The sequence below is a fragment of the Didymosphaeria variabile genome (assembly GCF_027946475.1).
Source record: "Didymosphaeria variabile strain IMI 356815 chromosome Unknown scaffold_3, whole genome shotgun sequence".
In the NCBI taxonomy this organism is placed as follows: domain Eukaryota; kingdom Fungi; phylum Ascomycota; class Dothideomycetes; order Pleosporales; family Didymosphaeriaceae; genus Didymosphaeria; species Didymosphaeria variabile.
In genome coordinates, this window is record NW_026611622.1 from 1,210,063 (window position 1) to 1,235,936 (window position 25,874).

Genomic DNA, 25,874 nt, shown 5'->3' on the forward strand with positions numbered 1-25,874 from the left:
GCAAATGGTTCGAATTCGAGATGTTCAGAGTATATTAGGGTTGGCGTAGCCGCTTTAATAAGGTACAATTTGTCTAATGAATCGAGACTACCGTTCTTGCAAGTCTAATGCTAATGCTTCCTCATATTGTTCCGTTCATGTCGTTACACCCTAATATTTGAGAACTTTCCCCTTACGATCTATCAACGTGTTGAACACTTTTACAATCCTCGGTAACTATCAATAGTGAGAATCGAACACTAGATATAGTACTGGCGGGTCGTGATTGTACAGCGGAACTTCGTTGCCGAAGGGTCGCAGATCTCGTATTTGTTTCCAAGGTTCTTTCAGCTGTGGCTGCACCAGACCCAAAACCGGACGACACCTCAGGCGACCCAAGCCACGCCCTGCCCAGACCTCGTTCTATACATGCAGCTGAAGATAGCGGCCGCTACTAACTGTCGCAAGGCTGCACTTCATAGGGATGGCGGGCCCATCTTCGCGTTCTAGCGTTGATCGCCCACAACCTCGTGCGCATTCATCCCGAGGTCATGGCTATGGCATTTGCGATGCGACTCCCAACGTCTCCATACCTCTTCCTCTTTTTAATTCTACAGGTATTTGGAACATCTGCTGCGCCGTTGGACGACAAAGAGAAGATGCGAAACATTACCGTCACTCTGCCCGAGGGTACACAAATTTTGAACGACTCCGAGATTATTTGCACGCCCGCCAAATGGAAAGACATCGCCATCTTCTTCCTTGTAAACTACGTCACACATGCACTCACGACCGTCGTTCTCCCCGGCGAAGGTTGGGAGTCCTACCTGACCAACGCGCTCGCTTCACTCATGTTCCCCGGGTTTGGCGCTTACCGTGGCCTGCGAGCCATCTTTGTCGGCTGGGCGACGGTGCGCAAGCGCTTTAGGTCTGAACCGTGGGAGCAGGGGGATACGAAGAACGTGCATAAGCATAAAGCGAGGAGGGCGCGCGATTTGCAGAAAGCGAGGAGAGCTGGAGCGTTATGTATGGTTGTGAGGTCTAGTGACTGGGTGCCCGGAGATGGCGATGAGATCGAGAAGAATGTTATTCTGGTCCAGGGTTCGTCGAGGGAGAGTTTCCTCAATGGGAAAAGCAAGAAAGAAGCGGTGGTCACGGAGCAGGACATGGACGATGACCAGGCTCTGCTGCGAGATTCGCACTTCGAAATGAGGAGCATGTCGGGAAGCACAAGTGCGCTTGGGATCCAGCTGCACACGTACTCTACGCCTTGGACGTACTGTAGGAAGCGCTGCCCAGATTCTGTCGGATCGAGAACGATACGTTGTGCACCTGCAGAGCTCTCACCAGGGTATTCCATCATCATGGTCCCGGCATGCACTCCCGTTCGCAACCTCATCGATGATGCTGCAGTCGATCGTATCAACTCAAACTACGACATCATGAGAGGTCTTGTCGCGCTAGTGCAAGCTCTGCTTGCCATCCAGACCCTCTATCAGACACGTGGCAATCAGGTGGAGAGATTTGGATATGCTGCTTTCGGACTAACAGTTGCACCCTACGCAGTCATGAGCTTGGTTAATCTCCTGGGTTCGCTCGCAAGGCCCGATTACGATGCTGTGTACATGGTTGGCTCGCCTGTCATGGAGGAAGAACGAAGAAGAAAAGGTCTGGACGGGTACTACGATGGCGTGGTCGGCGAAGTCTTCGAAGCAGACACTGATAGGAACGAGTCATTCGCTGACAACAAAGTCGAGGAGGGGTCGCAGTTTGTCAAGAGCCCGGTCAAGTTCGTCACTGTGAACAAGGAGCTGTATGTCAAGTTCGCAAACTGGGGAGTGATTGCGTCTCCATTTTACCATGCACCTGACGAAACCTTTCTCAAGGTGAGTACAAGCGGTATGACACCAGATTCTGCGGCACCCTGGTCGTTGTTCGTCCCGAACGCATCACCTTTCTCCTACAATCGCGCAAAAAAAGGAGACATTAGTGACCCTCTACCTTCCCCTCTCGTCCTCGACACCGTCAAGTGGCCTGGCAAGCTTCTTCCCCGTAGCACGCGCTATATCAAACGCAGCCGCTACTTTGCGTTCATCCTTTCGCTCTCCCCAGTCATCATTATCTTTGTACTTTCGAAATTTAGGTCAGGCAGCAGTACGATCTTCCAGCAGGCCATTACCATGCTTTGGTTGGCGTGGGGTAGTGCAATCGGATTCCTTGTCGCGAAGTACGAGAAGAAGGATACGATTGGCGAGAAGGTCGACGGTGTGACAAGAGTACGTAGCGTATTGGTGAAGGCAGTTTTCTTCCTAGTGCTAGGTTGGCCTGCGGTTGCTGGGTGGTGGGTTGTGGCGGAGATGCTGCTGGACTATGGGAAGTGCGTCAAGTTGCCTGGCTAGGCAAGCTGATTATACAGGATCGCAAAAGCTATTTGCTCTCATAAACAACAAGTTCTCGGATCGATTATTGGGAAAAAGCTTCGGCTGCTAGGGCCACATATACGGGATCTAATTGTCGTCTTTTCCGGGTTGAATCATATTACTTCAACGCAGCATCCTCGACGCAACGCCGAAGATGTCGTTTGAAGTTGTCCTTGCGCAAGAATTGCTTGTTCGGGACACTGCACTTTGGGTTGCTACGTACGAAGGTCTTCGTAATTTGTGTTTCTTGATGCATAGTACGCATATGCCGTCAAATCTTCAGGAAGAGTAAATCTTGCAACTGGCGACACCGTCTCCGCTGGACATGCTCATTGTATCCAAACTATCACAGAGGACCTAGCTAGGGGAACAAAAATATTAAGAAAACAAAACTTACGATAGCGGGTATTCGCTGCTGGTCACCCATGCAAATGTCACCCACGCAAATGCCTTCTTCAGCTCTGCTCTCTTAACATGTTGAAGCTGCTGTTCTTTCTCCTCCTACTCCTTCACCAATTCACGAACACGTGCTCCCCTCATCTTCCTTAGTGACCAGGTCACTGCTCTACTGGAATTATCGCGTGTTGATGATAGGGAATTTTGATGCACCTGGTGCTCCGCATTGCCTGAATCCGTGCCTTGTGTGCACGGACACGATACGCCGCAATCATGGCTCTTTCCATTGTTCTGGGGTAGGTACGCGAAACCTACCATAGACGCAACCGCGATTAAAAGGCAGCATCTCAACGCCTTTGCTGACCATACCTCTTGGCCAACCACGTCAGCAGTCTCATATATCACACAAACAGCCCCATTATCTTGGCCGCCGTAAAACATAGCCGGGCACATTCCGACATGGCCAAGCACGCACGCAGCGGTACTAAAATTCGCGACATGGGATGTCAGTAAGTCGCCAGCTACCTCCACGCTGACTATCAAAGATGTTCTCCACTAATACAGCACAGTGAGGGTTACCAGGTGGCCATGCATACTCTGGACCAGTACCGAGGTACCATGGTTGCCTGCAGTTACGCTCCACCACCGAAGCTTAGTCTCTCGGAGGATCTCCCCGAAGTGAAAGCTGCTCTCCATGACGCCGTTGCTCGTCTAGTTCTTGGTCACCCCCATCTCCATGTCGGGTACACCGGCGAAAACACAAAGGACCCTGTCTTTGTTCGCATTGATCATCTTGACCTGCGGAAGCATATCGTATGGAGCCAGCACGATGAATTTCAACCTCTTGAGCAGTCATACCTTGATTGCGTCCAGACCCAGCTTGACTCGCGATTTGAGGATCTATCAACCTCGCCTGGGTGGAAATTAATCGTGCTGCACCAGCCTGGGAAGGAGCATATTGAGCTCCTATACGTTTGGAACCACCCGCATCACGATGGTATGGGTGGCAAGATATTCCATCAACAGCTCTTACGCAATTTGAATGAAGCTTTCGTGTCACGTAGGGAGCCGCTTTCCGACTCCGAATTTGTTGACGGTTCGGACCGTTGTGTTCTCAAAATTCCTGACCCCACGAGCAAACTACCACCGAATCCCGAATTGCTCTCTTGGTGGCCTATGACACCGCTTTTCTTTGTGAAAGCTCTCTGGAAGGAGATTAAACCTCAATGGATATTCCGGCCGGGTGATACTCATGCACATTGGGCTCCTATACAACTCACGCCATTTGCAACCCGCTGTCGCAACTTCACCATTAACAACGATATTGTGACGAGGGTAATAGATGCTTGTCGGCAGCACAATACTACCATTACTGGCCTTGTTCAAGCCTTGGTGCTAGTCTCACTTACCGCATCGCTCGAGAACAGCAAAGGCTTTGCGAGCAGAACGCCTTACGACTTAAGACATATTCTTCCCTCACACACTCGTCGATACCCTTGGCTGCAGCCCAAAGAATCCATATGTAATTACGTCTCGGTCGTCGAACACGAGTTCAATGCCGATCTGATCGCAGCAATAAGATCAACGAGATCAGCCCAAGGGACAGATAGAGGTCTGCCTACTGATCTACAAGATATCATCTGGACCGTCTCCGCGCGTGTTCGACGCGAGATTCAGACAAGACTGGACTCGGGTCTCTGGAATGACATGATCGGCATCATGAAGCTATGCTCAAATTGGCTCACGCAGCAGCAGTCTGAGGCACATAAGACGAGGTACCTATCTTGGCTTGTTACCAATCTTGGCGTCCTTGATGGGCGAAGCGGTCTTATTGATAGGCAAGACGGCTGGTCCTTACGCCGAGCGGAACTGCTACTGAGCGCCGAGATACCCTCGGCTGCCTTCTCGGTATCGATGATGACGGTTAAGGAAGGAGACTTGGTCGTGACGTGTAGCTGGCAGGACTGCGTTCTGGATGCGAGCCTTGGCGAGCGATTGATGGTCGATCTGGAACGGTGGTTGAAGGAGATTGGCGCTCAACTGTGAGACACCCTAGTTTGAAACGTGACCAGTGTTGGCAGTGTGCCGTCGCTTGTTGGTGCTTATATCTACTTACTGAATCCTAGTTAGCTCTAGGAATTGCTGGAGTGAGATGCGCTCGGAATTACCCATGACTTTATTAGTGTCCGGCTCAGGTACATCCTCTTATTCTTCAGGTCTATTGGCAAACGTGAGCTTCTCCCTGGGGCTTACGCCCTTCTTCAGTGTTCGCTTCTTCGGCGTTGTTGTCTTCTGTTTTGGCGTAGCCTCTTTCTGTAGAGCCTGAGCTTTCGTGCTAATGAGAAGCGGAGGCGCAAACATAGCTAACTTCGTAGAGTTGAGATTTCCGGGAAGCCTTCTCGTCGTTGAGGCTGGAAACAGCCTATTCGATGCCACCCCTCTATCGCGCCTATCATGACTCTTCCGATCTCTTGAACGGAAGAATACCTCCCACAGTCCGCAAACAACATCTAGACTCCTTGGCGCGACAACCTACTCAAAAGATGATCGATCAGTTTCGCCGGCTACAGTGGTCCTATACTTGCACTACAAATCATGTAGCGGTGAACAGCACAGTAGTCAACACCAGCAATGTCTTGCCCGCACGCTTAATTCCGCGAACGGGTCCGCGTCACGGGGTCATCAGATGACATGCTGAGTTAGCGGCACGCGCCCACTTGCCCCTCGTGGTGCCGATCTCCCGCGAGCCCCAATCAATGCCATGCAAACATCCCGCTCCAACACCGCCGATTTGCTCGGTCCGCGACGTCCAACTGTGCCGCTGGCATCCAGGGCACGAGGAAGCAGAGCCTCCATCAGTATTGTCGAGTGCGGGAGGAGATACGTTGCGGTTGCGATGCGCCTCTGCAATGGAGTTAAAGAGCTTTGGGTGGTCGCGGAGTAAGATCGACGATTAGTCGACGATTTATTGGATTGACGATGATGGAAGCATGCTGGTTTGTCATGGGCAAGATGACAAGGTTTCGCTCCAAATCCAACAGCCATGCGCTGCGGTCCAAGCTCTGCCTTCTCGCGGCGACCCCGCCCATTCCCGGCTGCATGCGCTGCGCTGGCTTATGTAGCTACTAAATCATATCAAAACGCTCGCAGCATGTTCCTCGCCCGCCATCGTTCATCTTCACGCAGACCTCGCCCGGAGCTCGAGATCCCCCGTCTGCGACGCGCCTGTTTCGTTTACTGTGTGGGTCCATATGATAGGGTTTATGCGACAGCGATCTGTAATCTGTGCTGCATGACGTAGCGTGTGCGAAAGAAAGTGTGCTCCGGCGATCCATCGGACGGAAAGCCCGGATACGCGGTCACGGCGCGAAAAGACGTCTTCCGCGACGACCGCATCGAGACGTAGATAAAACCTTCGGAAACGCAGCGAGCGTCCTTCTTCAGCTTGTCGTGCCAATCCGCGCTTCACCTTGTTATGAGTTTCCTTGACGTTCCGCAGGGTCGGTAAGTCGGTTTCCGTGGCTTGCATCCCAAGCTCACCACCAAGACTGTCGCGAAAGCTTGACGGACTGTGTATGCGCTTTTGCATTGGATATGTGGCTGACTATCCGTGTACAGAGCCCTCGCGATCATACTGCCGTCTGTGACGCTTATGGCACATGCTGCCACTTTTGTCGTGCTTGAAGCCGTTTTCGCCGAAACCTGGGGTTCTTCATGGGTAGCCACATACGACTTGGTCGCTGCTTCGGCGAGTGTCATTGGGTTGTTGGGTGCAGTACATGTACGCCACCCTCTATACATTCAAGTCTTGTGCGGTGGTGGTCCACTGCACCGCTTGAGTACCGACTGAAGACAAGATCACTGACCATGGAGCAGAGGCGGCGCATTCTCATTGCAACATATTTCCTCGTCCACGCCATCACGCTTTCCTTGATCAGTACCGTGCTGCTGATCAACTCCCTTCCGTCTGCATTTGCATCAAGCAGTCCATTCCTATCGCAATTGAGATATGACGAGAATTTCGTGAGAGGCATGTGCCAAGAGCTAGACAATGGATTTGGATGGGACGAACAATGGCTGAACGACTGCGCATCCAGTTTCAGCACCCTTACTAGGGTCTCGATGTGGGGCGGTGTGGTCTTGATGACTGCGCAATGGCTGGTTCTCATTAGTCTTGGAAGCTGGTTGCAAGAAAACCCAACAAGTGCATATGATGGCGAATTGGAGAAGAGACAGGAATTAGGCATTAGTCAAGGATGTAAGGAGTAGAAATACAAACAAGAAATTAAAAAGAGGAACACGGCATGGCGCAAAAGGTGATGACGAAAGTCTAGGGTGGTATCGAACGAAGGAAATCACCGGCAGTCGTGTACTTGTCGATGTCGATGCTCAGGGAGCTAGTTGTTCCAGAGTAAGAACGGCCAGCCTCGGTATGATTGCGCATTATACCATGATCAGACCTGGCCAAATCTTGATAGTAGACGGGCATTTGGATGAACGACTTTTCCGGTGTGGCGCCTGGTACTGTGTCAGCCCACGCATCACAACGTACGCCTGGAACTTTAATCTGACCTGCGCCGATGAGGTAAAACTTACTTGGATTCCAGCACTCTTCTTGAACATACAATCGTCCGGCGATATTCTCTTGTGGGTTTTCGTTTGCTCCAGCCGCAGTGTTCCGCCAGAATTGGAATTTCTTGCATTCGTTTTTGTTGTTCACATATCGGGTGTACGTCCTGACCATCTTGTGGCCGCAGCTGCTACACCCGCAGTTGCACTCATGCCAGCCCTCGATACAGCCGTTATGCATACACATTCTTGCCACATCACTCGCCCATTCGTTTCTCCCGCCAGCTTCGGTACGGATCACTCGGGCAAGGCGACCAACATGCCAGGCGCAAAAAGATGGCGGGAGCTCCACCACTTGAGGTCGCGGCGCATCCGGCTCGAATGGAAGGGGCAGGCATGCTGGGCTACTCGAGGATGAAAACATCGCCATCGGATACATGTGCTTGCAACAGATACATCGTAACTGGTGACGGTCCTCGTTTGGTGGAGTGCAAAGTCTCTCGATGGCTAATCGAGCGCATGGATCTAGCGTGCGGTTCTTGAGGCGCGGTAGTGCCGGCAAGGTACTGTTGAGAATCGGGTGAGTGAGCTTCAATGCTAGGATGCCGTCCGGCGGCAGAAAGTTGCTAATTCCGAAGAGAAGCTCTGGAGGTAGCTGCAAGAGGTACGGTGTTGTCGATGCCATTTAGCACATTATCCGTTCGCGGCCTGTAGCATGCGCTCAAAGTGTATAGTTAATCCAAGGGAGTAAGTCCAGGGACAAAAGAAGAAGGGAGGAGGGGCAGGACAGTGTGTGTCAATATGGCACCGTGGGGCGTGGACGTGGTCGCGCAAGCAAACAAAGGCGTGAATGACAGTACTCAACATTGGAAAAGGCGTGGTGTGACTAGTCAATATCATGGGGAAGTTGCGACTCACATTCTTACGGTGGTCGCAAGTCTTCCTGTGAATGGACATTCACCTCAAGAGTGCAAGCCATTGCTGATGTGAGTATTCCTGGTGATCAGAGTGTCTCCGACCCCGTTTCACACCCTGTTTGAGTGAACCGTGGCTGCGGTCGGTCCAACCGGTGGCCGTACGTCCACTGAATCCGCCAGAACTGGAGAATGGGCAACGTTGTGTGGGGGGAAGCTTCCAGCATAAAGTCAAGCTCGGTTGCACCTCACGGTCGCTGTTTGAGACATGGTAACAGTTGATTCTGCGCGTGATGAGTGGCTGTGACTAGACAATGGGGCACATTAGGAGAGATGTGGTCACAAGGTACAAGACCGATTTCCGAGCATCGAGAGCTGAGCAAGGGCAACGTGTAGAGATATATAGTCAACTGCAACTCGAGCCTTGACTTAGCCATCAGGACGGGAGGTCGCAACGTACCGTGTAGGCGAGGGAGACGTGAGTAGGCGGCAGGGATTAGCGACCGACCAGTGAGCCTGAAGGGAGTCCGAAGCGCGGAACGTGCCCCATCGCGGTTCTCGTACTAGCAGAGCTCCGGCTGTGCAGAGCCCAACTCTTACGATGGTACGTATTGAGAGGACTCCGCCGACGCAGGACCGCACGGTGCTCACTGCTACTCAGGTAAGACGTGCGACAAGTGAGACTGTTGCGAACTGTACGAAGCTGACCTCCGCAGCGACCCGAGGAGTTCCCGTAAGGCTCGCAGCACGGCAGCAAGGCCGATATCTGGCATACGATGCGCTCCACCAGCGTCCAGGGTTGTGCTGGCTACGGTTGCCGCGCCGCGTACCATGCACTTCTGCAAGTGTGAACGGTCTGTCAGCACGGTCCGGCGCTGGGCTGTCGATTCACAGAAGCGCTGTAACCGCAAGAGAAGAGGTGGCTGCACGCTCCCAACTACTTTTGGCATCAACGCCGCGCACCGTCACTGATGGAGAGCTGCACATTGCATCGTCCGCGACACGCCAGATGCACTGCATGGCCAGATGATGCGGCCATATCCACCATCACGATCGCGCATCATTCCGTCTTCCATGTCCTCGAGCGTCCGGCGCAGACGTGCGATGATGGAATGGCACGCCTCGGGTGGATGCTACAGGAAGACTTGCAAGATGCGTAAAATGAGCTACTTTGCTCGAGGGTCAGCTCATTGGTGCGCCATGCCCATCAGTCAAAACATGGTCAGCGACAACGGTGGGCTGCGATGATCACACTGGCAGCAGATGCAGTCTCCTGCCGAACCAGGACGGCGTAGGAAGCGCGAGCATTGGTCGGCGACGGGCGTAGGGTCGGACGGCAGTAGTAGAGGTGGGGTGTGCAGATGCCAATGCCAACCCACACTCGTTTCTTTTCAGACGTCGTGTGCAGTAGCGTGCAGCAGCAGGGCAGACGCTCGTTCTGCGCCGGGGAGCGGAGCGTTTGCAGCTGCAGACGCAGAACGGGCTGCTGGGCTGAGGACGGCGGCTGTCGAGGGCAGCATCACTCGTAGATATAGGCCGCCCGCAGAGAAGGGTCCCCAGGAACGAGCACACGTGCAGACGGGAAAAGGAGACCGGCGCGAAATCAAGGAGATCACGGTCCTTTACGACGGCGAAGGGCTGCCGGGCGACATATCGCCAGCCAAGCGGCGGTGCGCGCTTGAGATGCATGTCCCGCAGCTCGATGGAGGCTGGCGCCAGGCGCCTTTTCGGACGTCATCTGCAAAGTGGCCGCCTGTCCGGCACTGGCAAACGGCCACAGTTGCAGCCTGCGGAGATGGTGATGGCGGAGCTTCCGAGGCAAGGCTGGCGGACCCTTGACATGACTTGCGTGGAGACGTTGGTGAGAGAGCGGGAGGCAAGCCTAATTGCGTGCATTCGACGTGGGCCCGTGAGCTAAGCCGAAATTTAAGAGCGATATTTAGTTCGCGGACCCCCTTGGACGGAGGACCTCGAGGCTTTCACACGCGGCGTTCTCCACATCTCCTCCCATCCTCGAGTCCTGCACTCTCTCGCCGCTTTCACTGTGGTGAATAGCTGGGCTGTCGCTCCTTCGTGCCTGTTTGTACGCCGCGCCAGTTGGACCTTTCACCTTCCCCTTCACTAGTAAGCCTCCCCAGCCGACGGTCTGCGGCGCGACCCGAACTCTTGGGAAAATCTCTGCGACCCTGACCTGGCCGCTACGCACTCCTTTGTCTTGTTTGTTTGTTTGCTGCAAACTCGCGCACTGGTGTTGCAATTGACGTCTTTGTGACTGACCTTTTGTCTAGGTGCCGCTTCCCTGTCCGGAATTCCCTCATCCGGCACCTTCCTCCGCTACGGGCTCGATATTCTGGCTTCCGAGCAGTAATTCGCACCGAACCCCCACTCGCAGCCATGGCATACTACCAGCAGGACCCCTCGTCCTCCTGGCCAGCCCCCGGCCGTCAAGCATCGGCGTCATGGGAGCAGCCGCAGCCACCGTCGCGCTCAGGTACGGCACCACGCTGAAAACAAAGCCATTCGAGCAAATCATAACACAAGCCGCAGGAGCGAGCTCGACGGTCAATCGCGACGAGTTCAATGCCTTTGCTTTCGCCTCTCAATTTGAGGGTACGTCTCACCCTCACCTGCAACTTTGTCACCCTCGACAACGGACCAAATTCTCTTGGAGTCGTGAGGGATGGCACTCGGAAGTGGAAGATTGGGCGGACATGGGCTGATGTGTGACTGCAGACGTCGAGCGGGCTATCGAGAACCTGGCCAAGAGCGGCGCCGGCAAGGGCTTCGGCTTCCCGCAGTATGGAGGTCGTCGCGAATCCATGCCCGTTGCGGGTGGAGGTCCGCGTCCGTATCAAGAGTTCGGTACGGCCCACAAACACCCACCACACAACGACCGGCTGACGCCAACAGACCCCCGCATGAGCGGATCGCAGCGTCACCACTCCGTGAGCGAGTACGACGGATCGCGCTCCCACTCCGCGTCCAACGTTCAGGGATACTACCAGAACCAGCGCAACTACGGTCCTCGTCCCAACGATGCCGACCAGATGGCCCAGGCGAAGCGTCGCATGGCGGCCCAGCGTGAGCGCGAGCTGCGCAACTACCACCAAGAGCAGCAGTACCATAGAAGTAAGGACTCGGAATCTGGGCAATAATAGTAGAAGGATGGTGGTTAACTAGGGTAATGCAGATGTTTCTGGGTCCAAATCCGACCGCTCGATGAGTCCCAATGCGATGAGTGAAGACGAGCGCCGCGAGCTCATCGCCCGCCAGCACCGCGCGTTGTACGGCGAATCTTCCCAATTGTACAATAACAACCCGACGTCGAGCCAGGACGTTCGCGTTTCCGGGGCCGGTCGCGGCCCCTCGCCACTGGCTTTTGATCCGTTTGGCATGCAAGCTCCCGGCGCTACTGGTGAAGCCCCGGTTCAGATGCCAACACGAGGGGACAAGGATGTCGCTGGCGGTGCGCAGGAGGCCCGTGCCAACAGCAATTCGTCTCCTGGGTCGAGCCAGAACCCAGCGTTCGCTCTCTTCGACAACGCTCAGCAGGCCAGTCGCACATCCAACTCGTCCCCTGGTGGCTCTCCTCCTCGTCAAGGCTCCAAAGTGAACGGTTCTGGTGTTGCCCCTATCGGCACGCGTCCCATCGCCAACCAGGGTCAACCCGCCGGTAATTCTCTAAACAAGGGCAGGACTACGCCCCTTCCGTCGCCTCTGAGCTACAATCCTTACAACGCTAGCGAACAAAATGCTAATACTAATCCCACCACGTCCGCGTCTTTGAACCCTTCCTCCACGGTCACGGACAACAAGGGCCTCGGGATGGGCTGGAACAAGGGCCCCTGGGGCAACACCCCCAACCACGGCGTCCAAGCCTCTGTTTGGGGCTAGCGCAAACGAATGTTTGAGATCGGGAGTTTGATGCACAATCCGGAGTTTCTGCATTTCAGGTGTCCCGGGCATATCACACAGTGTCGGTCTTCCAAATTGGGCGGAGCAGGTATCTTGGGCGGTCGGTGAACAAAATTACCCTTAGGATCAGTCTCACTTCATGGGCGTACTTGCATTCGACTGTGCGGTTGGTCAAAGATGATATACCTTTTTGAACGGGGCTACAACACGGGGTGTTTTGAACGTTGGGACCTATCGCTAGGATGGCTCTTTGGGTTGGGATCTGGTGGGGAGTTTGGGATGGATGATTTGGCTTCCTAATCGTATCTGGGTGGTTGAACGGGCGGTCTCTCCTTTACGGGGGGAGAGGAGTTGTCCCTCGCTCTGGCTGATATTTTGGGATTTCTATTTATGTAAAGGGGATCAGCAACAACTGGCGTAATGAAAAAACAACTTGGGGGCACATCTTTTTCAGTCTGCTGTGATTATGTTGGTCATTCCATTAATGCTCTGGTGTAGTGTACCTACAGCAAATCACTCACTGCTGTACGTTCATTTCGATTAGGCCTTGACAGAGGATGAGCAGGGCGAGTGAGAATAGTTTTTGACTTGGGCAAGGCAATGGAATATTTCCCCAACACATTTTGTCAAATTCGCATCTCGAGAAGACGGACTGCTGTAACCTTTCCGTTATTCTTCTGTTTGTCATGCATTAGTCGTTCTTAGGCTTGAAACTAGTGAAAGTCCTCGCTGAAAGATATCACGTGACAAGACCGTGCGGCTCCTCCTCATTAGCGAGCCCCGGCCGCGCTAACCCTGACCAACCCCAGCGGGACCTTCCAATGTTCTAGGTGGCCTCTGTAGCACTTCCATCGACCACACCCATCCACGCCAATCCTCCCGCTATCGCATTCCCACCCCTCGGTTCAGTTTACCTCGACGGCTCAATACGCAAGGATCAATCATGGTGAGTGGGACGAATTTGCATCTTTCATAGGCGGACTTGGAAAGCTGGGTTGGCATGCGACCGCGGTGATGCGTGCGCATTTCAGGAAGGGATTGGGATGAGGACGACAGCAAGTCGATACTGCGCTGCTAGCTTTCTGCTGTTTTTCCAATGCCGCGTTCGCTACGCATTCAGCGCTCTCGCTGTCGTCACCAAGCCCCATGCCCACCCACACATCCACATCGCGATCTCCCTTGCAAGCACAGAGCTAACATATAGCCCCAGTCTTCACCACGACCGACCTCCCCCGTCAACAATGCGCAGGGCTCTACCACCGCGCGTCCTGCGTCCCCCAAGCCCCCCGGGCGGCCCTGCGACCGTGATGCGGAGGAAGGCTGCTGCAGACCGCGCCGAGAAGTCGGCAAACCAGAGGCCCAGCAGCACGCGTGCGGCTGGTGCAGGAGGAAGCTCCAGCACTATGCTGAGTAAGTGGAATTCCCTTTATCAAGCATAGATTGATGGGAAAGGAGTTGCACTACAAGTTGGTGGTAAAATTGGCCGATAATTGATGCCCTAGGAGGATATCGTCATCATTGAGGACCATGGCTAATTAGGCGTTACAGGGCTTTACACTGATGAGTCCCCCCGGGCTCAAGGTCGACCCCCGTCGTGGTCATGACTTTATCCGTTGTGTTCATTTTCTCCGTTGTTGCTCTCCATGGTACGTCAACTCGATCATAGCGTCCGCTCAGCTTCTAATGAATCGGAACAGTCATCGCCAAGGTCATGCGCAAATTCTCCGCATAAATGTCCGACCTCCTATACGACCACATCACATCATTCTACACTGGTCGGCGCTCTGCTGCAGCGACACCATCTTTCACACAATATCATCTCTTCGATCCGCCACACCCATTTCTTCTACTCCGGCGGCTACTGGCGAACAAAAAAATGCTGGGATAGTGTTGGATTCGGGATACCATGATTTCTGTTTGCGAGTGGGAGGCGGGACCCGCGTCTTGGTAGCATATTAGCATGGTGTATGATAGGTTATCACAAGGAAATCGAAAATGGCGAAATTCTGAGGTTCCGAAATGTGCACAGTGGATTTGACGTTGTCCCTTGAGACTAACTGCTAATCATGTGAACTAGGGCGTTTAACAGAATGTGTCCACCAAGCCCCATGTTCAAGTGTTCCACACGTGGATTTTCATTTTAGTCAGTCCCCATAGGAAGACTAGCGAGTATAGCACCACGGAGGATCCTTCCACGTCAGCAAGGCGTCCGGACACATTGGCCCCCAAATCTGCGCGAATCATGATACCTGTCTTGCCACAGGCCACGCAGGAAGAGGACGCAACCAGCTTCCCAGCTTCAGTCTATTTATCCGTGCTCTGGCCGTGCGAATAAGTCTGCTTGATGTCGCTTGACCGATACAGTCACAACATTTTGTATTCGCCGGACGCTGGGAACAGGCTATATTCCAACCTTACGAAGACGACCTACAAGACCGTAGAGCGGTGCCGGCAGCTCACATTTTCAAGGTTTCGCCTGCGAGTAGTGAACTACGCTTGCTGCTAGAGGTGGTCAACACGAACGCTGCGCGTTATTGCTTCGATTCCAAAGGGTTTCAAAGATTGCTTTAAGAGTGCAGACATGCACCCTTACGATCCTTTCCTGGAGAGCGAGTCAACTCAGAGCAAACCTGTACCACTCTCCGATTTGGACGAACTATGGATGGTGAATGATCGCTCAGGTCTGCGCTGCTACGCTTGTGGTGGCATGTTTGATAACGAGGCTCTCATCCGGACCTTCCTCTTCCAGTCCGTCGCGACGACGACGGGGCGAAATAATTCGATACGCACTACAGCGCGAGACTACCAGATAGTCTTCTACAACAGACACGTCCAATGTTTCCACGGCATCAGATATATCGCAGTGTCCCACGTGTGGAATGCGACCGTCTCAGACGCACATGTGCAGGGACCATCAACCACTCTAAAGGAGGCAGCAAGAAATCACATATTGGAAAGTGTCGAGCGGATGCGCATTGGTCTCGACGGAAATTTAGATCTAGACACCGAAGTTTGGTACGACTACTTAAGTGTGCCGCAATGGGAAACCGATCTCAAACTGAGCATCCTGAGAGCCATACCCGAGGTCTTCGCCAATGCCTCGTTTACCTTCGTTCATCTCGACGACGTCCACAGCAGTGCTATCAACCTTATTCGCAACGGTACGAATTCTTCAGCTCGTGTGCTGGGCATCACAAGTGTATGCAACGCGACATGGTTTAAACGTGTCTGGACTGTGATGGAATACATACGCAGTAACACAGTCAAAATGGTGACCTCGGACGGAAGTATCTACCCATCTGATGAACTTCTCCAAGATGTCTTCAAGGTCTGGGATAGAGAGCGAGAGCTCCTAGGTGATATTCACGCTCTCGAGGGGCTGGCTGGACTCGGGACGAACATCGTACCCTGGAACCTAGGCCCACTGCACGTCGCCCGTCTGCGCAAGAAGATCGACTTCGGAAGCGCGTTTAGTCTTCTCTCACGAAGAGGGTGCCGGTCAAGAGGAGACTTCTTCCACGCCCTGCTAGGCATCGTGAAGGCAGACTGCCAAGGAGATTTAGCCGAAGACCCAGTAAAAGCGACTTTGACAGTCGCAACGAAGTGCCTTGAAGCTGGTGACTATAGCCCGTTACTTGTCGTACCGAGGCCTGAGCCCGTAGACCCTGCGAGTCTGCCGCCACTCTATCATACAGCGGGCTACATCGACATCCTTGCCTTCGGTCTACAGCCCTCAACTGGCTTCCCGGAATTCTATTCTGAATCTACCTTTGAATTAGAAAGTTCCCAGATCAAGCTAGAGAGAATTGGAACAGTGGAACACGCCGTCCGAGCAGACGGCTACGGCCCCTTTGACACGTACATCTACTGCGCGCATATCGCGCTACAATACACCGGCCCAGTGGTAGACGCATTCGTAGAGACTGTATGCGCGAGATTGTACAACATGCCGGCCTCGCACATCACCGACATCCTATCCAACAACGACAACTGCAGTCAGTTATTGGAGCTGCTAGAAGAATGGTATAACGCCCCGACCACCACACTTTACTCCGAGCCCTCTCTGTCCCATGCCTTTCGTATCGCCGATATTCTTGGACTAAATAGGACAAACCCACTAAGTCATCCGCATACTACGCCTTTAGACTTTATGTTCGAGCACGGGGGTACGCTACATAATACGAATCCTGCGACGCTTTTCGCTGCAAGGTGCAGTTCCTGTAACAACACCTTTGTGTATCGGGCTGGGCTGCATAGGAAACCGAGTGAAGTCAGAGGCTCGGTTGCTTACAGAATAATGGGCCTGAACTACCGCGTCAATAGAAAAGATGGATTAGGGATAATGGTCAAAGATGGGGTTATTACTGGGAGGATGCTGTGGGCGAGTAGGGCGTGTGGGTGTCGCGTGACGGAGATGGTAAAGATCACTTTAAAGGACTTACCGTTGCAGAGACCGCGAGATCTGTAGAGTTTAGAAAGTCGATGGCGTGATCATCGACTGTCTGCAGCAGCAGGCCCGTGCTATGTGCCATAAACAGCACATGAAAGTCTCAAAGTCGATGAAGCATTGATATTCAAGATGACGTTGGACATTCGGCAGCTGTTGGGGTGTAGCTGCGAAGATCCCTGGACAAGCACCCAAAATTTACGGGACGTAACGAAACCCTTCGACACCTTCCAGGGTCTTCCCCGTATCATCTGCAAGCCTGTTCTGGCGCTTGAAAAACATAGACATACAGATTGTGACGATTGAGTATAGTATCTGCATCGAGATGGTCGCCCACATTCCTGGAAGATATTGCTATGCAATATGGTTAGCAACTATCGCGCCAGACGCGTCGGACACGCTTGCTATCACTCACCGGCGCATCTTTGGCTTGGAATATTGTACTACCAGTCACTCCGCCAGCTGCCCCGACCGAGATCATAACAGCGGCAACGACAGCACGCTTCTGGACCCGCGCAGTTTGATTATTGCCGTACGCCAGAGACGCTGGGACATTGCCCTGCGTTCCCCAGGTTGCAAGGAACAAACCGAAGTACCTGGCAGCTGGAGGCTTTGGATACAGAACGAGGAGGAGGCCGATGATAGCAATGATGGACTGGCCCACGAGGATCGGCCATCGCAAACGAATCTTATCTGAAAGCCAGGAGGTTGCGAGTGAAGCAAACACAGTGAAAATGTACGGTGGCGACGAGAGCAGTTGCGCTTTGGCGTAGCTGAAGCCCATTCCTTGTCGCAGGATGATGGGCTGGAAAAAAGCCAACGAGTATACGCTTGATGCAGCTACAAAGTATTGTATGGAACTGTGGACGTTAGTCTTGCATTTTGAAGCTTTTAGATTAGGAAATACTGACTACATGAGCAGCTTCCAATCACATATCATTCGTAGTGTCTCTTTGACTGTGGCGTGCTCGATTTGCTTGCCCGACTTCTCCATGGACACTCGCGTAATAGCAATGTGCTTCTGACGATTAGTCAAGAAGCCGACCTTTTCTGGAACTGGATGTTGTCAGTCGTTTGATGGGTATGAATGCAATGCAGGCCTCACATTCCACGAGGAAGAACGATGCGACTAAGCCTGCTACGACCGTGGCAATGCCTTCGACGATGAAGATCTGACGGCTATCAATTCTCGTTCAAATGTGGTCTCTCTCAACCCACCCAGCGCCAGCCTTGGCTGTACATGCCCGAACCAACACTGATGAGCGATAGGGCATACGCGAACTATCTGCTGTCAGCCCACCTTACCAGCGCAACGAATCCCTTGACTGACAATCGGTCCGAAACCCGAAGCCAACAATGCCGCCATGTAGAAGATTGATACTCGTTTCGCAGTCTCGAACTGTCGATACCACGACCCAATTATGTACACTGCGCCGGGGAAGACTTTCAACGATCAGCAGCATCTCACATCAAGCAAATGGTACTCACGGCCCGCTTCAAAGACGCCCAAGAGCGCGCGCAGAACGGTCAGAACTTCCCAACTCTTGACAAAACCCATACCCAAGACGCTGGCACCCCATGCCGTGATCAGTAACGACAACCATATCCTAGCACCTAATCGACGAATAACATAATTGGAGGGAATCTCGAAGAGGCAATAACCTGTACCGATCAGTCCAAGTTCTGTTCATAGCGTGCGTACACAACTACACACCGACGAAAAACACCAGCAACGCAATGTTGTATCTTTGTCCAGTGAGTTGCAGGTCCGTCGCTAGACCAGCAATATATGCCGAAGAGATATTGGTCCTGTCGAGGAGGGAGAGTCCAAAAACCTAAAGATGGTTAGAGGGGTAATAGTCACATGGCATCCTCGCGCGTACAATGCACAGCATGGGAAACACTCTCCAATCGGCCTTCTTCACGATAGTTCGCTCTTCCTCTAAAGTCCAGTCTTGTTCGGGGTGATTTTCCAGATTACGGGGGTTTGAGGGATTCTGTGCCTTCTCAACATGGTCAACGTCGTTCTTCTCGCCAACAAGCATCGTAATATGTGACGTTTCGTTCAGTGCCAAATTCAAGGGCTCGACTTTCCCGAGGCGGGGTCGCTCTCGCCTTTGTACTTTCGATCCTTATAGGTGTAGTGACTTGCTTGCAATGCTTTACCCCACAGATGTACCGCTGCCTTGAAATTACAGGATATCTTTCCCGACATGTTACTAACACCAGAAAGCGTGGGCCATCAACATAGTGGAGCGATACGCCCCCATCGGCAGACGATCATCGATTTATAGCAATAGTCGTGTACTGTATGCAGCATGGTCTGGCTTGGCCAAAACCTGGCATTCGCAGTTTTCCCAGTTGCCAAGTGCATTCCCCGCACATTTCGCAGGATAAGTATATCAGGAATCTGGGGTGCAGGATTCACGGGCATAAGAGTCACATAGCCTATCTCGGCCTGCTCCAGTGTGACTTGCTGATATGGGATTTAAGAGAGTGTCCAAACAGTGTGACATGTTCATCCGCACGTTGGTTCGCGATGAAGTTGCTCGAGTCAACAAGAGCGACTCGACAACAGACCGATGTACAATCAGACTGCATATTCGCCAAGCATATAGACACTGCGGCGTTTTCTACATCATTCACCTGGGAGGAGTTCCTAAGGTTCAAAACGTGTGCTTTGGGCAACCGAATGCTCAATGCTCTACTTTTTACCCACTAAAAATTAGCCCCATGAAGTCACGGCATTAATGTGTAGCATATGTAAAACACTCAAAGTTGAATCGCGTTTGGGAACCCATCAACATCCGCCGTTTATTTTTTTACGTTTAGTTGTGATTTTTTGCTAGTCAATGTGAACAGCCTGTTGTTTGCCATGCCCCACAAGATACTCCTCCAGAGCGTTTTCGTTCACGGGAGGTCAGTGGCCAACCCTTCTGCAGCGCTTCTCTTATGCGACAAGCCACTATAGGGCGTCGAATATAGAGGCTGGCAACATGCTGATAAAGCCCGGGGATGAAGCTTAGACATGTTGTGATAATTGTGCTTTGCAAAGGTTCTGCCCTCATACCCTATGGTTCTGGTTGTACCTTTTTGAAAAGCAGCGCTACCTTGTTTGATTCGGTTTGTCCTGCGTGCGATGATGCTTTACAATTGACAACGATGCACCACCCAAAAATGATTACTACCACACTAAGATGAGGCTGTGCTATGCATCTGCATAGCCACAATCGTCTGACCCCCGAAGGTAGCAACGGTCAACTCAAAAACTTCATTTACCAGTTCTCATACGGAATACAACCACACTTGCATCTACAACCCCTCCATGCGCCTAGGGAAGCCAGTATCTTTGCAAATCTCCCCCATGAACGCCGACCCGATCAGCTCGACACCTATCCCCAACCTCTACATCTCCGACATCACAATTCCAAACGACCCAAAGATCCTGCAAGAACATGGAATAACGCATATCCTCTCGCTAACCTCCGCGCGGGACCTCCCCATTCTTCCCCCAGAGATGAGCATTCAACACCTGCACATACCAATAGAAGATAATCCCTACGAAGACATAGTCTGTCTACTTGAGGGGATCTGTGTCTGGATTGAATCCGCCCTTTTGAAAGTCGCAGAAGACAAACCAAGGGTGCTTGTGCATTGTGTGCAGGGGCAGTCGCGTAGCGCTGCGGTCATTGTCGCACACGTCATGCGTGCTTTGGACTTAGGATATGAAGAGGCGCTGGAGATGGTGAGAAGAGAGAGGGAGAGTGTGCTGCTGAATAGCGGATTTGTGGAGCAATTAAGGGTATGGCGGGAATTGGGGTTTAGTATTTTCGACAAGGAGAGATGTGGGAGATGGGAGTTGAAAAAGCAGTACGTGGAGTGGAAGGAAAATAGAGGAATACTGATGAGTAGGGAGCAGAGGGATAGGGAGGATGTATTGAGGGAACGGATGAAAGAGATGGTAATAGAGGTTTGGGAGGTAATGAAGACGGCGGTAGAGTGAAGGTTGACTTGGCTGCGCTGCGGTTTGGGCTTTGTTCGTTCTGTAGAAGGCGATACGTCTGGGGGAACGAGTGCAGCAGTTGGGAGAAAGGGGCATGTCTGATTGGATTGCACCCGGATAAGCCCTATCACTGACGCAAGAACATGTAAGAGGTAGTAAATACAATGAGTATGTTTCTGACTTCCAATCACCGCAGCTACATTTGCTTTCCGCCATGTCCGAAAATTCCTGCCGTACTGCAAAACAACACGAACACCCAGCCCTATGCAGACAGAAAAGGTATCACAGCGACTATTTAAGAAACAATACAGACTAAATCGCTCATTAACCATGCGCTATGATAGCGACCCAAAAACAAAAAAGGTTGAAACGTTGACATTCTCGGAGTTTCTGAAGACAACCGAACCGTAGCGTGACTGAATGGTAGGTGATCTTAAGCACGAATGAAGAAAGTACATAGACAATCATGGAGAGCAATATACGAATAATTTCAGCCTCGTGTACGGCCACTGCGCCTAACAATGCCGGTACCATTGGCGACTGGCTCTACCGTTGCCTTCTCCTTAGCTTTACCCTTTGGTGTGGGCTTTGCCGCTTTTGCTTCCTTGGCTGCCTTTGCAAGAGTGGGGTCTTTTACTGGGGTGGATGCCTTTGCCGATCGACCCGCTTTGCGTTTTGGAGCTTCTGGGGAGGTTGGAACTTCAGACTTCTTTGAGGGTCTTCCTCTTGACCTCCTCAACGGCTCTAGCTCTGGCTCTGGCTCTGGCTCTGGCTCTGATGCCGACTCCTGTTCGGCTTCCGCTTCACCTTCTGACCCCAGCTCTGGTCTAGGAGCTTCTTCCTCAATCGGCGAGGTTCCTTCTTTGTCTTCCATCGCAACGTCTTCCTCTTCCCGTTCGCTCTCAACATCAGACATACTCTCGTCTTGTTCGGCACCTGCCTGGGTATCTTCGTCTTCGTCACTCGAGACCTCCAAGTAACTCTTGCTGATGTTGCTCTTGCGACCACTCTTCCTCCTCGGACCTGAAGATGGCGCGACCGCACTGCCACCGTCATCTCCATCGTCGCTGCCGTGACTTCTCCTTTTCTTACGCGGCGTCTTGATTGGCCTCTCAGATTTTATCTTCTCTTTCTTGACACCATTTTCGGCCTTTGCCTTCTTGCGTGGCTTCTCAACGCCCTCTCCAGCCTTCCTCTTCTTGCTTCTGATGGTCTTGCGTACAAGAGGATCGAGAATGTCGGTGAAGTCCTCCGGTATATACTGTTTCGATGCAATCTCTTGCCCGCGCTCGTGGCTCTCAAGCTGCCTGAAGATACCAGCAGGCAGCTTTTGTTTGCCAGGGAAGGTTTGCATGCTCCAGCTGTTATTGTCTTCCCATGATAGAATGGCCGCTTGCGCGAGGTCGGACATTATGTAGAGTTTGTCGTCACTCTCGCGAGAAGGAGTGACACCATCTTTGACCGTCTTCACCCGGCCAGCCATGTGGTAGATGAGTGCGAGGTTGTCTTCGGTCGCAACCGTCTTGAGGTAAAACAAAACATATTTGACAATCTCCGTTAGGGAGTTCTCGTCATCCGCCAAGTCGGGATGATGAGCAAGTAGACTCAGTAGCCTAGCGAAGACAGAAGTTTCCAGAACGGTCTCCTTCCGAGACGTGAAGATCGCTCGTCGAGAACGAATCCATGTTGTCAAAACATTCCGGAGTCCAGCGTCCGGCTCATGCGCATACATGAAGAGGATGCTGAAATAACGTGTGGGGAGTCGATTTTGTCCAAGGTATTTCATCAGCTTCATCGCGAAACCTTTGCGAACTTGCAAGCAAGCGTCATGGGTAACAAGAGCGAGTTGGTTAAAGTCGGCAGGAGTGACCTGATTATCGAGGCGCCGTACCGTGGCTAGCTTCAGAAGGAAGTTGGCAGCTAGAAGTCGCTGACGATTTCGGTGTGCCAACGGAGTAGGATTCTTCTTCGAAGCTTCCCCGTTCTCTTTGACCAGTCGATTGAGTAATTTGAACACATGGTCAGAAGCGTCTGTACGCTCCTCGTCCCCTGTATACGCTAGTAAACGATTGACAAGAACTTTGAGCGCCCAAGTCCGTGCAACGATGTCATCGTCTGGATTCTCCGTCCATTCTTCTTCGACTTCATCAGAGTTCGCATGCGGTCTAAGTAGCACCTTCTCAACTGCGATCGTGAAAACAGCATCGATGTCCCCTTCACATTCGTCTGGTGCGAGAAGTACGAGCTGGCTGAGAGCCGCAAGCTTTGTTAGCCAGTGGTCGCACTCGTAGTCGAAGTTCTTCATGCTCTTCTGAAGAATTTCCCTCGCCTGCCTCTTCTTGCTGTCGTGGCTGTACATAAGAATGGTAATAGCGTGCTTAGCCGCCTTTGGAGGGGACCCGTATAACGCGAAGTTGTGTAAACCTCGGACTAGTTTTTGGCCATCCTTTGCATTCAACGGAATTTTCTTGGGAAACTTTTTCGCAAAGCTAGCCAGAGCCTTCAGGTCATCAACCGCACCAGGAGGATTTGTGGCTCTTTCTGTCGGTGCTTCGCTTTCGAGCGTTTTGCACAATTCTTTCACGTGCGTAGAGAAGACCTTGGGGTGCTGTGTAGAAATTTCTTTGAGCACCTCATGGGCTGTAGCGGCAAGACCCTTGTCATCTGTACGGGTAAATTCAATGATCGCAGGAACGTGGCTCTTGTTGAAACAGAGCAGACTGACACGGTACAGGAGAGGCGTTAAAGTCTCTAATAAAGTAGGGCTGGGCGGGTTCTCCTCGATCCTCTTGCGAAGTTCTTTCTGCACCGAAATTAGCCCGTTTCAATGACCGTACGACGGTTACTTACAATTGATTTGAAGATCTTGCGGTAATCGCTTTCGGGAGCCATGCAGAACCGAATGAGCTGGTAGCTTCGGCGGTCGTGGGCCTTGGCGAACTTTGTGAGATCATCAGTCGCCCGCGCAGCGTCTGGGAGCGTCTTTGCGTAAAATACGATCAGGCCGTCTAACTTCCTTTTGGTGTCCTTCTCGGAACCCTCTACGACACCACCGTTGTACTCTTCACATAACCTTAAGAAGTGCTCCATGTAGGTAGCGTGCGCGATTTGATTCCCTTGGTTGGCATAGAAAACCTTCTTTGCCCTCTCATCCAATCCACGAACCAAGACAAGTTGTCGTTCGGCTCGGATCTTGTCCAAGTCAGCTTCGGTATAGGATTGTTCGCCATTCATTTGGCTATCCTTGACTACTTGAGATCCGCCATTTACAGCAGCTTTCGGTTTGATCGGCGGGTAGTTGAGTGGTAGAAGTGAATCATATGTTGCCAACTCAACTTGCACAGTGAGGTCGGGGTCTCTGACGTAGTACGCATCCAGAATTCGAGAAGGAATGGGTCCCAATAGATCTGTCATGGTTACACTACCCTCAGCGATAGCTCCGGCCGCTACACCCCAAATCCTGGCAAGTAATCGGATTGCTGCGGTCCTAATTGGAGGCTTCCTATCCTTGACCCGGTCAGCCAGGTTCGACAAAATGGAACCTGATTGGGATGCGCTGCCGTTGACGCCCAGCTTCCGCACGATGTCATTGAATTCAAAGTGTTCAATCGCCTTCACAGCAGCAAGCCGGACCCGGTCATCGCCATCAATGAGACTATCGGCAATATGTTTGAGTAATGTGCGTTCCTCCTCGGGATCCAAGCCCACATGACCGGCCGATGTCATTACAATTCGAGCGATTGCGGTTGCCCAGGACGCGCGGACAAGAGGTGACTTGTCATTCTTGCGTGAGATAAAGGCTTGGTAAGCGCCTGGATGATGGAGAGAAAATGAATTAAGAGACGCTGGAGTAGTGAGGTAGTTGTAGGCGCGAACGCCGGAAGAGGATGAAAGACTTTGCGAAGGATATGCAGCAGGATCCAGGTCCGGAGGTGGTGGAGGGCCCGCAGCCCCTATACCAGAGATCATGTCACCTATTGTCTCTGTTGCAAGCTGACGTAGCTGTACGTTCTCTGTGGCCAGTTCATCCTGAAGATGGGGAACTATCTCTTTCAGGCATCCTGGGGCGCTTCTCCACAACTCTCGGAGCAAGCGATGGGCTTTGCTCGCTTCGTTGATGTCATCTTCTGAAGGGCCTTTGTCTCCCTCGTCGTCGGAGTCATCAGCGCGCACAGTTTTCGCGTTCCCGGAAGTGAAGTCAACTATGATGGAACCAAAGTAGGTTCCGAAGAGACGGGCCATCTTGTCTGGGTACATGTTGCAGATATTCTTGGCCATGTTGTATGCTGGCGGCGCTTCTTTGCGACGCAAGGTCGACTGTTTTGCATCCACGGGAACATTCTTTTTTCCCTTGGAAGCCGCCAGCGACTGCGGATCAGCCCATAAGAATTGCGCTACAATGACATCGACCACCTCGGTCGCGATGGTAACGCTCTCATCGACCAGAATGCGCAGAATCTCGGTCATGTTGTGTTCCACGTTTTTGCTCAATTCCTCGCCATTCGAACCTTTGGACGGCGCAGATAAGACGTCAAAGCAGGTTATGAAGATCGACTGGGTAAGGGCGGCGGAGCCGGGGATATCGGTGACGATAACGATGCTCTTGAACTCCGCCAGCGATTTGAGCATGTACATGTGCTGGCTGTTATATGGATGCGAAGGGTTCCCGAGCAGGGGTAGGATCTTCGTGACGATCAAAGTGAATATGTCCTACAGCATGTCAGTGACGATTATCTTCAGTACGGGCGGGGAGGCACACCTTGAGCTGGGAAGCCGTGTATGGCGCGTTTGGTGCGAACAGGCGGAACATCTCGACCATGCAGCATGCTGCCCAAGCGCGCACACCGGCATCTTTGTGGTGTATGAGGCTAGGGTTTGCCAATTCCTTCGCAGAGCGCGTGAGCGACTCGGTGTCGGCCTCCTCCTGGTCGATGTCCCGCAATTCGTCGCACAACATCTTGAGCCGCGATAGTAGCTCTGTCACGCCGATCTGTTTACCCGGTTTGCCCACCAATGTCTGATTGAACTTCAGCTTCTTAACGCCCTCTTGCTCCTCCTCTTCCTCTACCACTTCTTGCGCGGCGCTACGCCGGCTGCGGGAAGCCATGTCGCGTGGCTGCGCTGCGAATGCGCTGTGTCGCGGTGGCTATTGGTGTCCGGGATGGGTTCTCGCAGCTATGCGTGTGCCGTGCGGTGGATTGGCGGCGACGCGTGGGCGCGTTCTAGTATGC

The 25,874-nt window shown here is 52.5% G+C and overlaps 6 protein-coding genes across 6 annotated transcripts; 4 read left to right on the forward strand and 2 right to left on the reverse strand.

Moving 5' to 3' along the window:
• Positions 1–20: 20 nt before the first annotated feature.
• Positions 21–2,378, forward strand: N0V89_003751 (uncharacterized protein; the record flags this gene model as incomplete). Its single annotated transcript, XM_056212549.1, has 2 exons — positions 21–29; positions 597–2,378. 2 exons carry the CDS (start codon positions 21–23, stop codon positions 2,376–2,378), a joined length of 1,791 nt encoding a protein of 596 aa, XP_056072857.1.
• An 876-nt stretch (positions 2,379–3,254) lies between these two features.
• Positions 3,255–4,841, forward strand: ATF1_1 (Alcohol acetyltransferase; the record flags this gene model as incomplete). Its single annotated transcript, XM_056212550.1, has 2 exons — positions 3,255–3,304; positions 3,365–4,841. 2 exons carry the CDS (start codon positions 3,255–3,257, stop codon positions 4,839–4,841), a joined length of 1,527 nt encoding a protein of 508 aa, XP_056072858.1.
• A 5,896-nt stretch (positions 4,842–10,737) lies between these two features.
• On the forward strand, positions 10,738–12,172 carry N0V89_003753 (uncharacterized protein; the record flags this gene model as incomplete). Its single annotated transcript, XM_056212551.1, has 4 exons — positions 10,738–10,888; positions 11,012–11,140; positions 11,189–11,407; positions 11,469–12,172. 4 exons carry the CDS (start codon positions 10,738–10,740, stop codon positions 12,170–12,172), a joined length of 1,203 nt encoding a protein of 400 aa, XP_056072859.1.
• A 2,572-nt stretch (positions 12,173–14,744) lies between these two features.
• Positions 14,745–16,491, forward strand: N0V89_003754 (uncharacterized protein; the record flags this gene model as incomplete). The annotated part of the gene is made up of 2 exons (XM_056212552.1): positions 14,745–16,359; positions 16,409–16,491. Coding segments are annotated over 2 exons (1,698 nt in total), but the record flags the coding sequence as incomplete, so codon positions are not given.
• A 347-nt stretch (positions 16,492–16,838) lies between these two features.
• Positions 16,839–18,685, reverse strand: N0V89_003755 (uncharacterized protein; the record flags this gene model as incomplete). Its single annotated transcript, XM_056212553.1, has 5 exons — positions 16,839–16,994; positions 17,056–17,500; positions 17,555–17,696; positions 17,746–17,819; positions 18,531–18,685. 5 exons carry the CDS (start codon positions 18,683–18,685, stop codon positions 16,839–16,841), a joined length of 972 nt encoding a protein of 323 aa, XP_056072861.1.
• A 2,448-nt stretch (positions 18,686–21,133) lies between these two features.
• PDS5 (Sister chromatid cohesion protein pds5) lies at positions 21,134–25,750 on the reverse strand (the record flags this gene model as incomplete). Its single annotated transcript, XM_056212554.1, has 3 exons — positions 21,134–23,446; positions 23,494–25,353; positions 25,403–25,750. The coding sequence occupies 3 exons, from the start codon at positions 25,748–25,750 to the stop codon at positions 21,134–21,136; spliced, it is 4,521 nt and encodes a 1,506-aa protein (XP_056072862.1).
• Between the last annotated feature and the right edge of the window lie 124 nt (positions 25,751–25,874).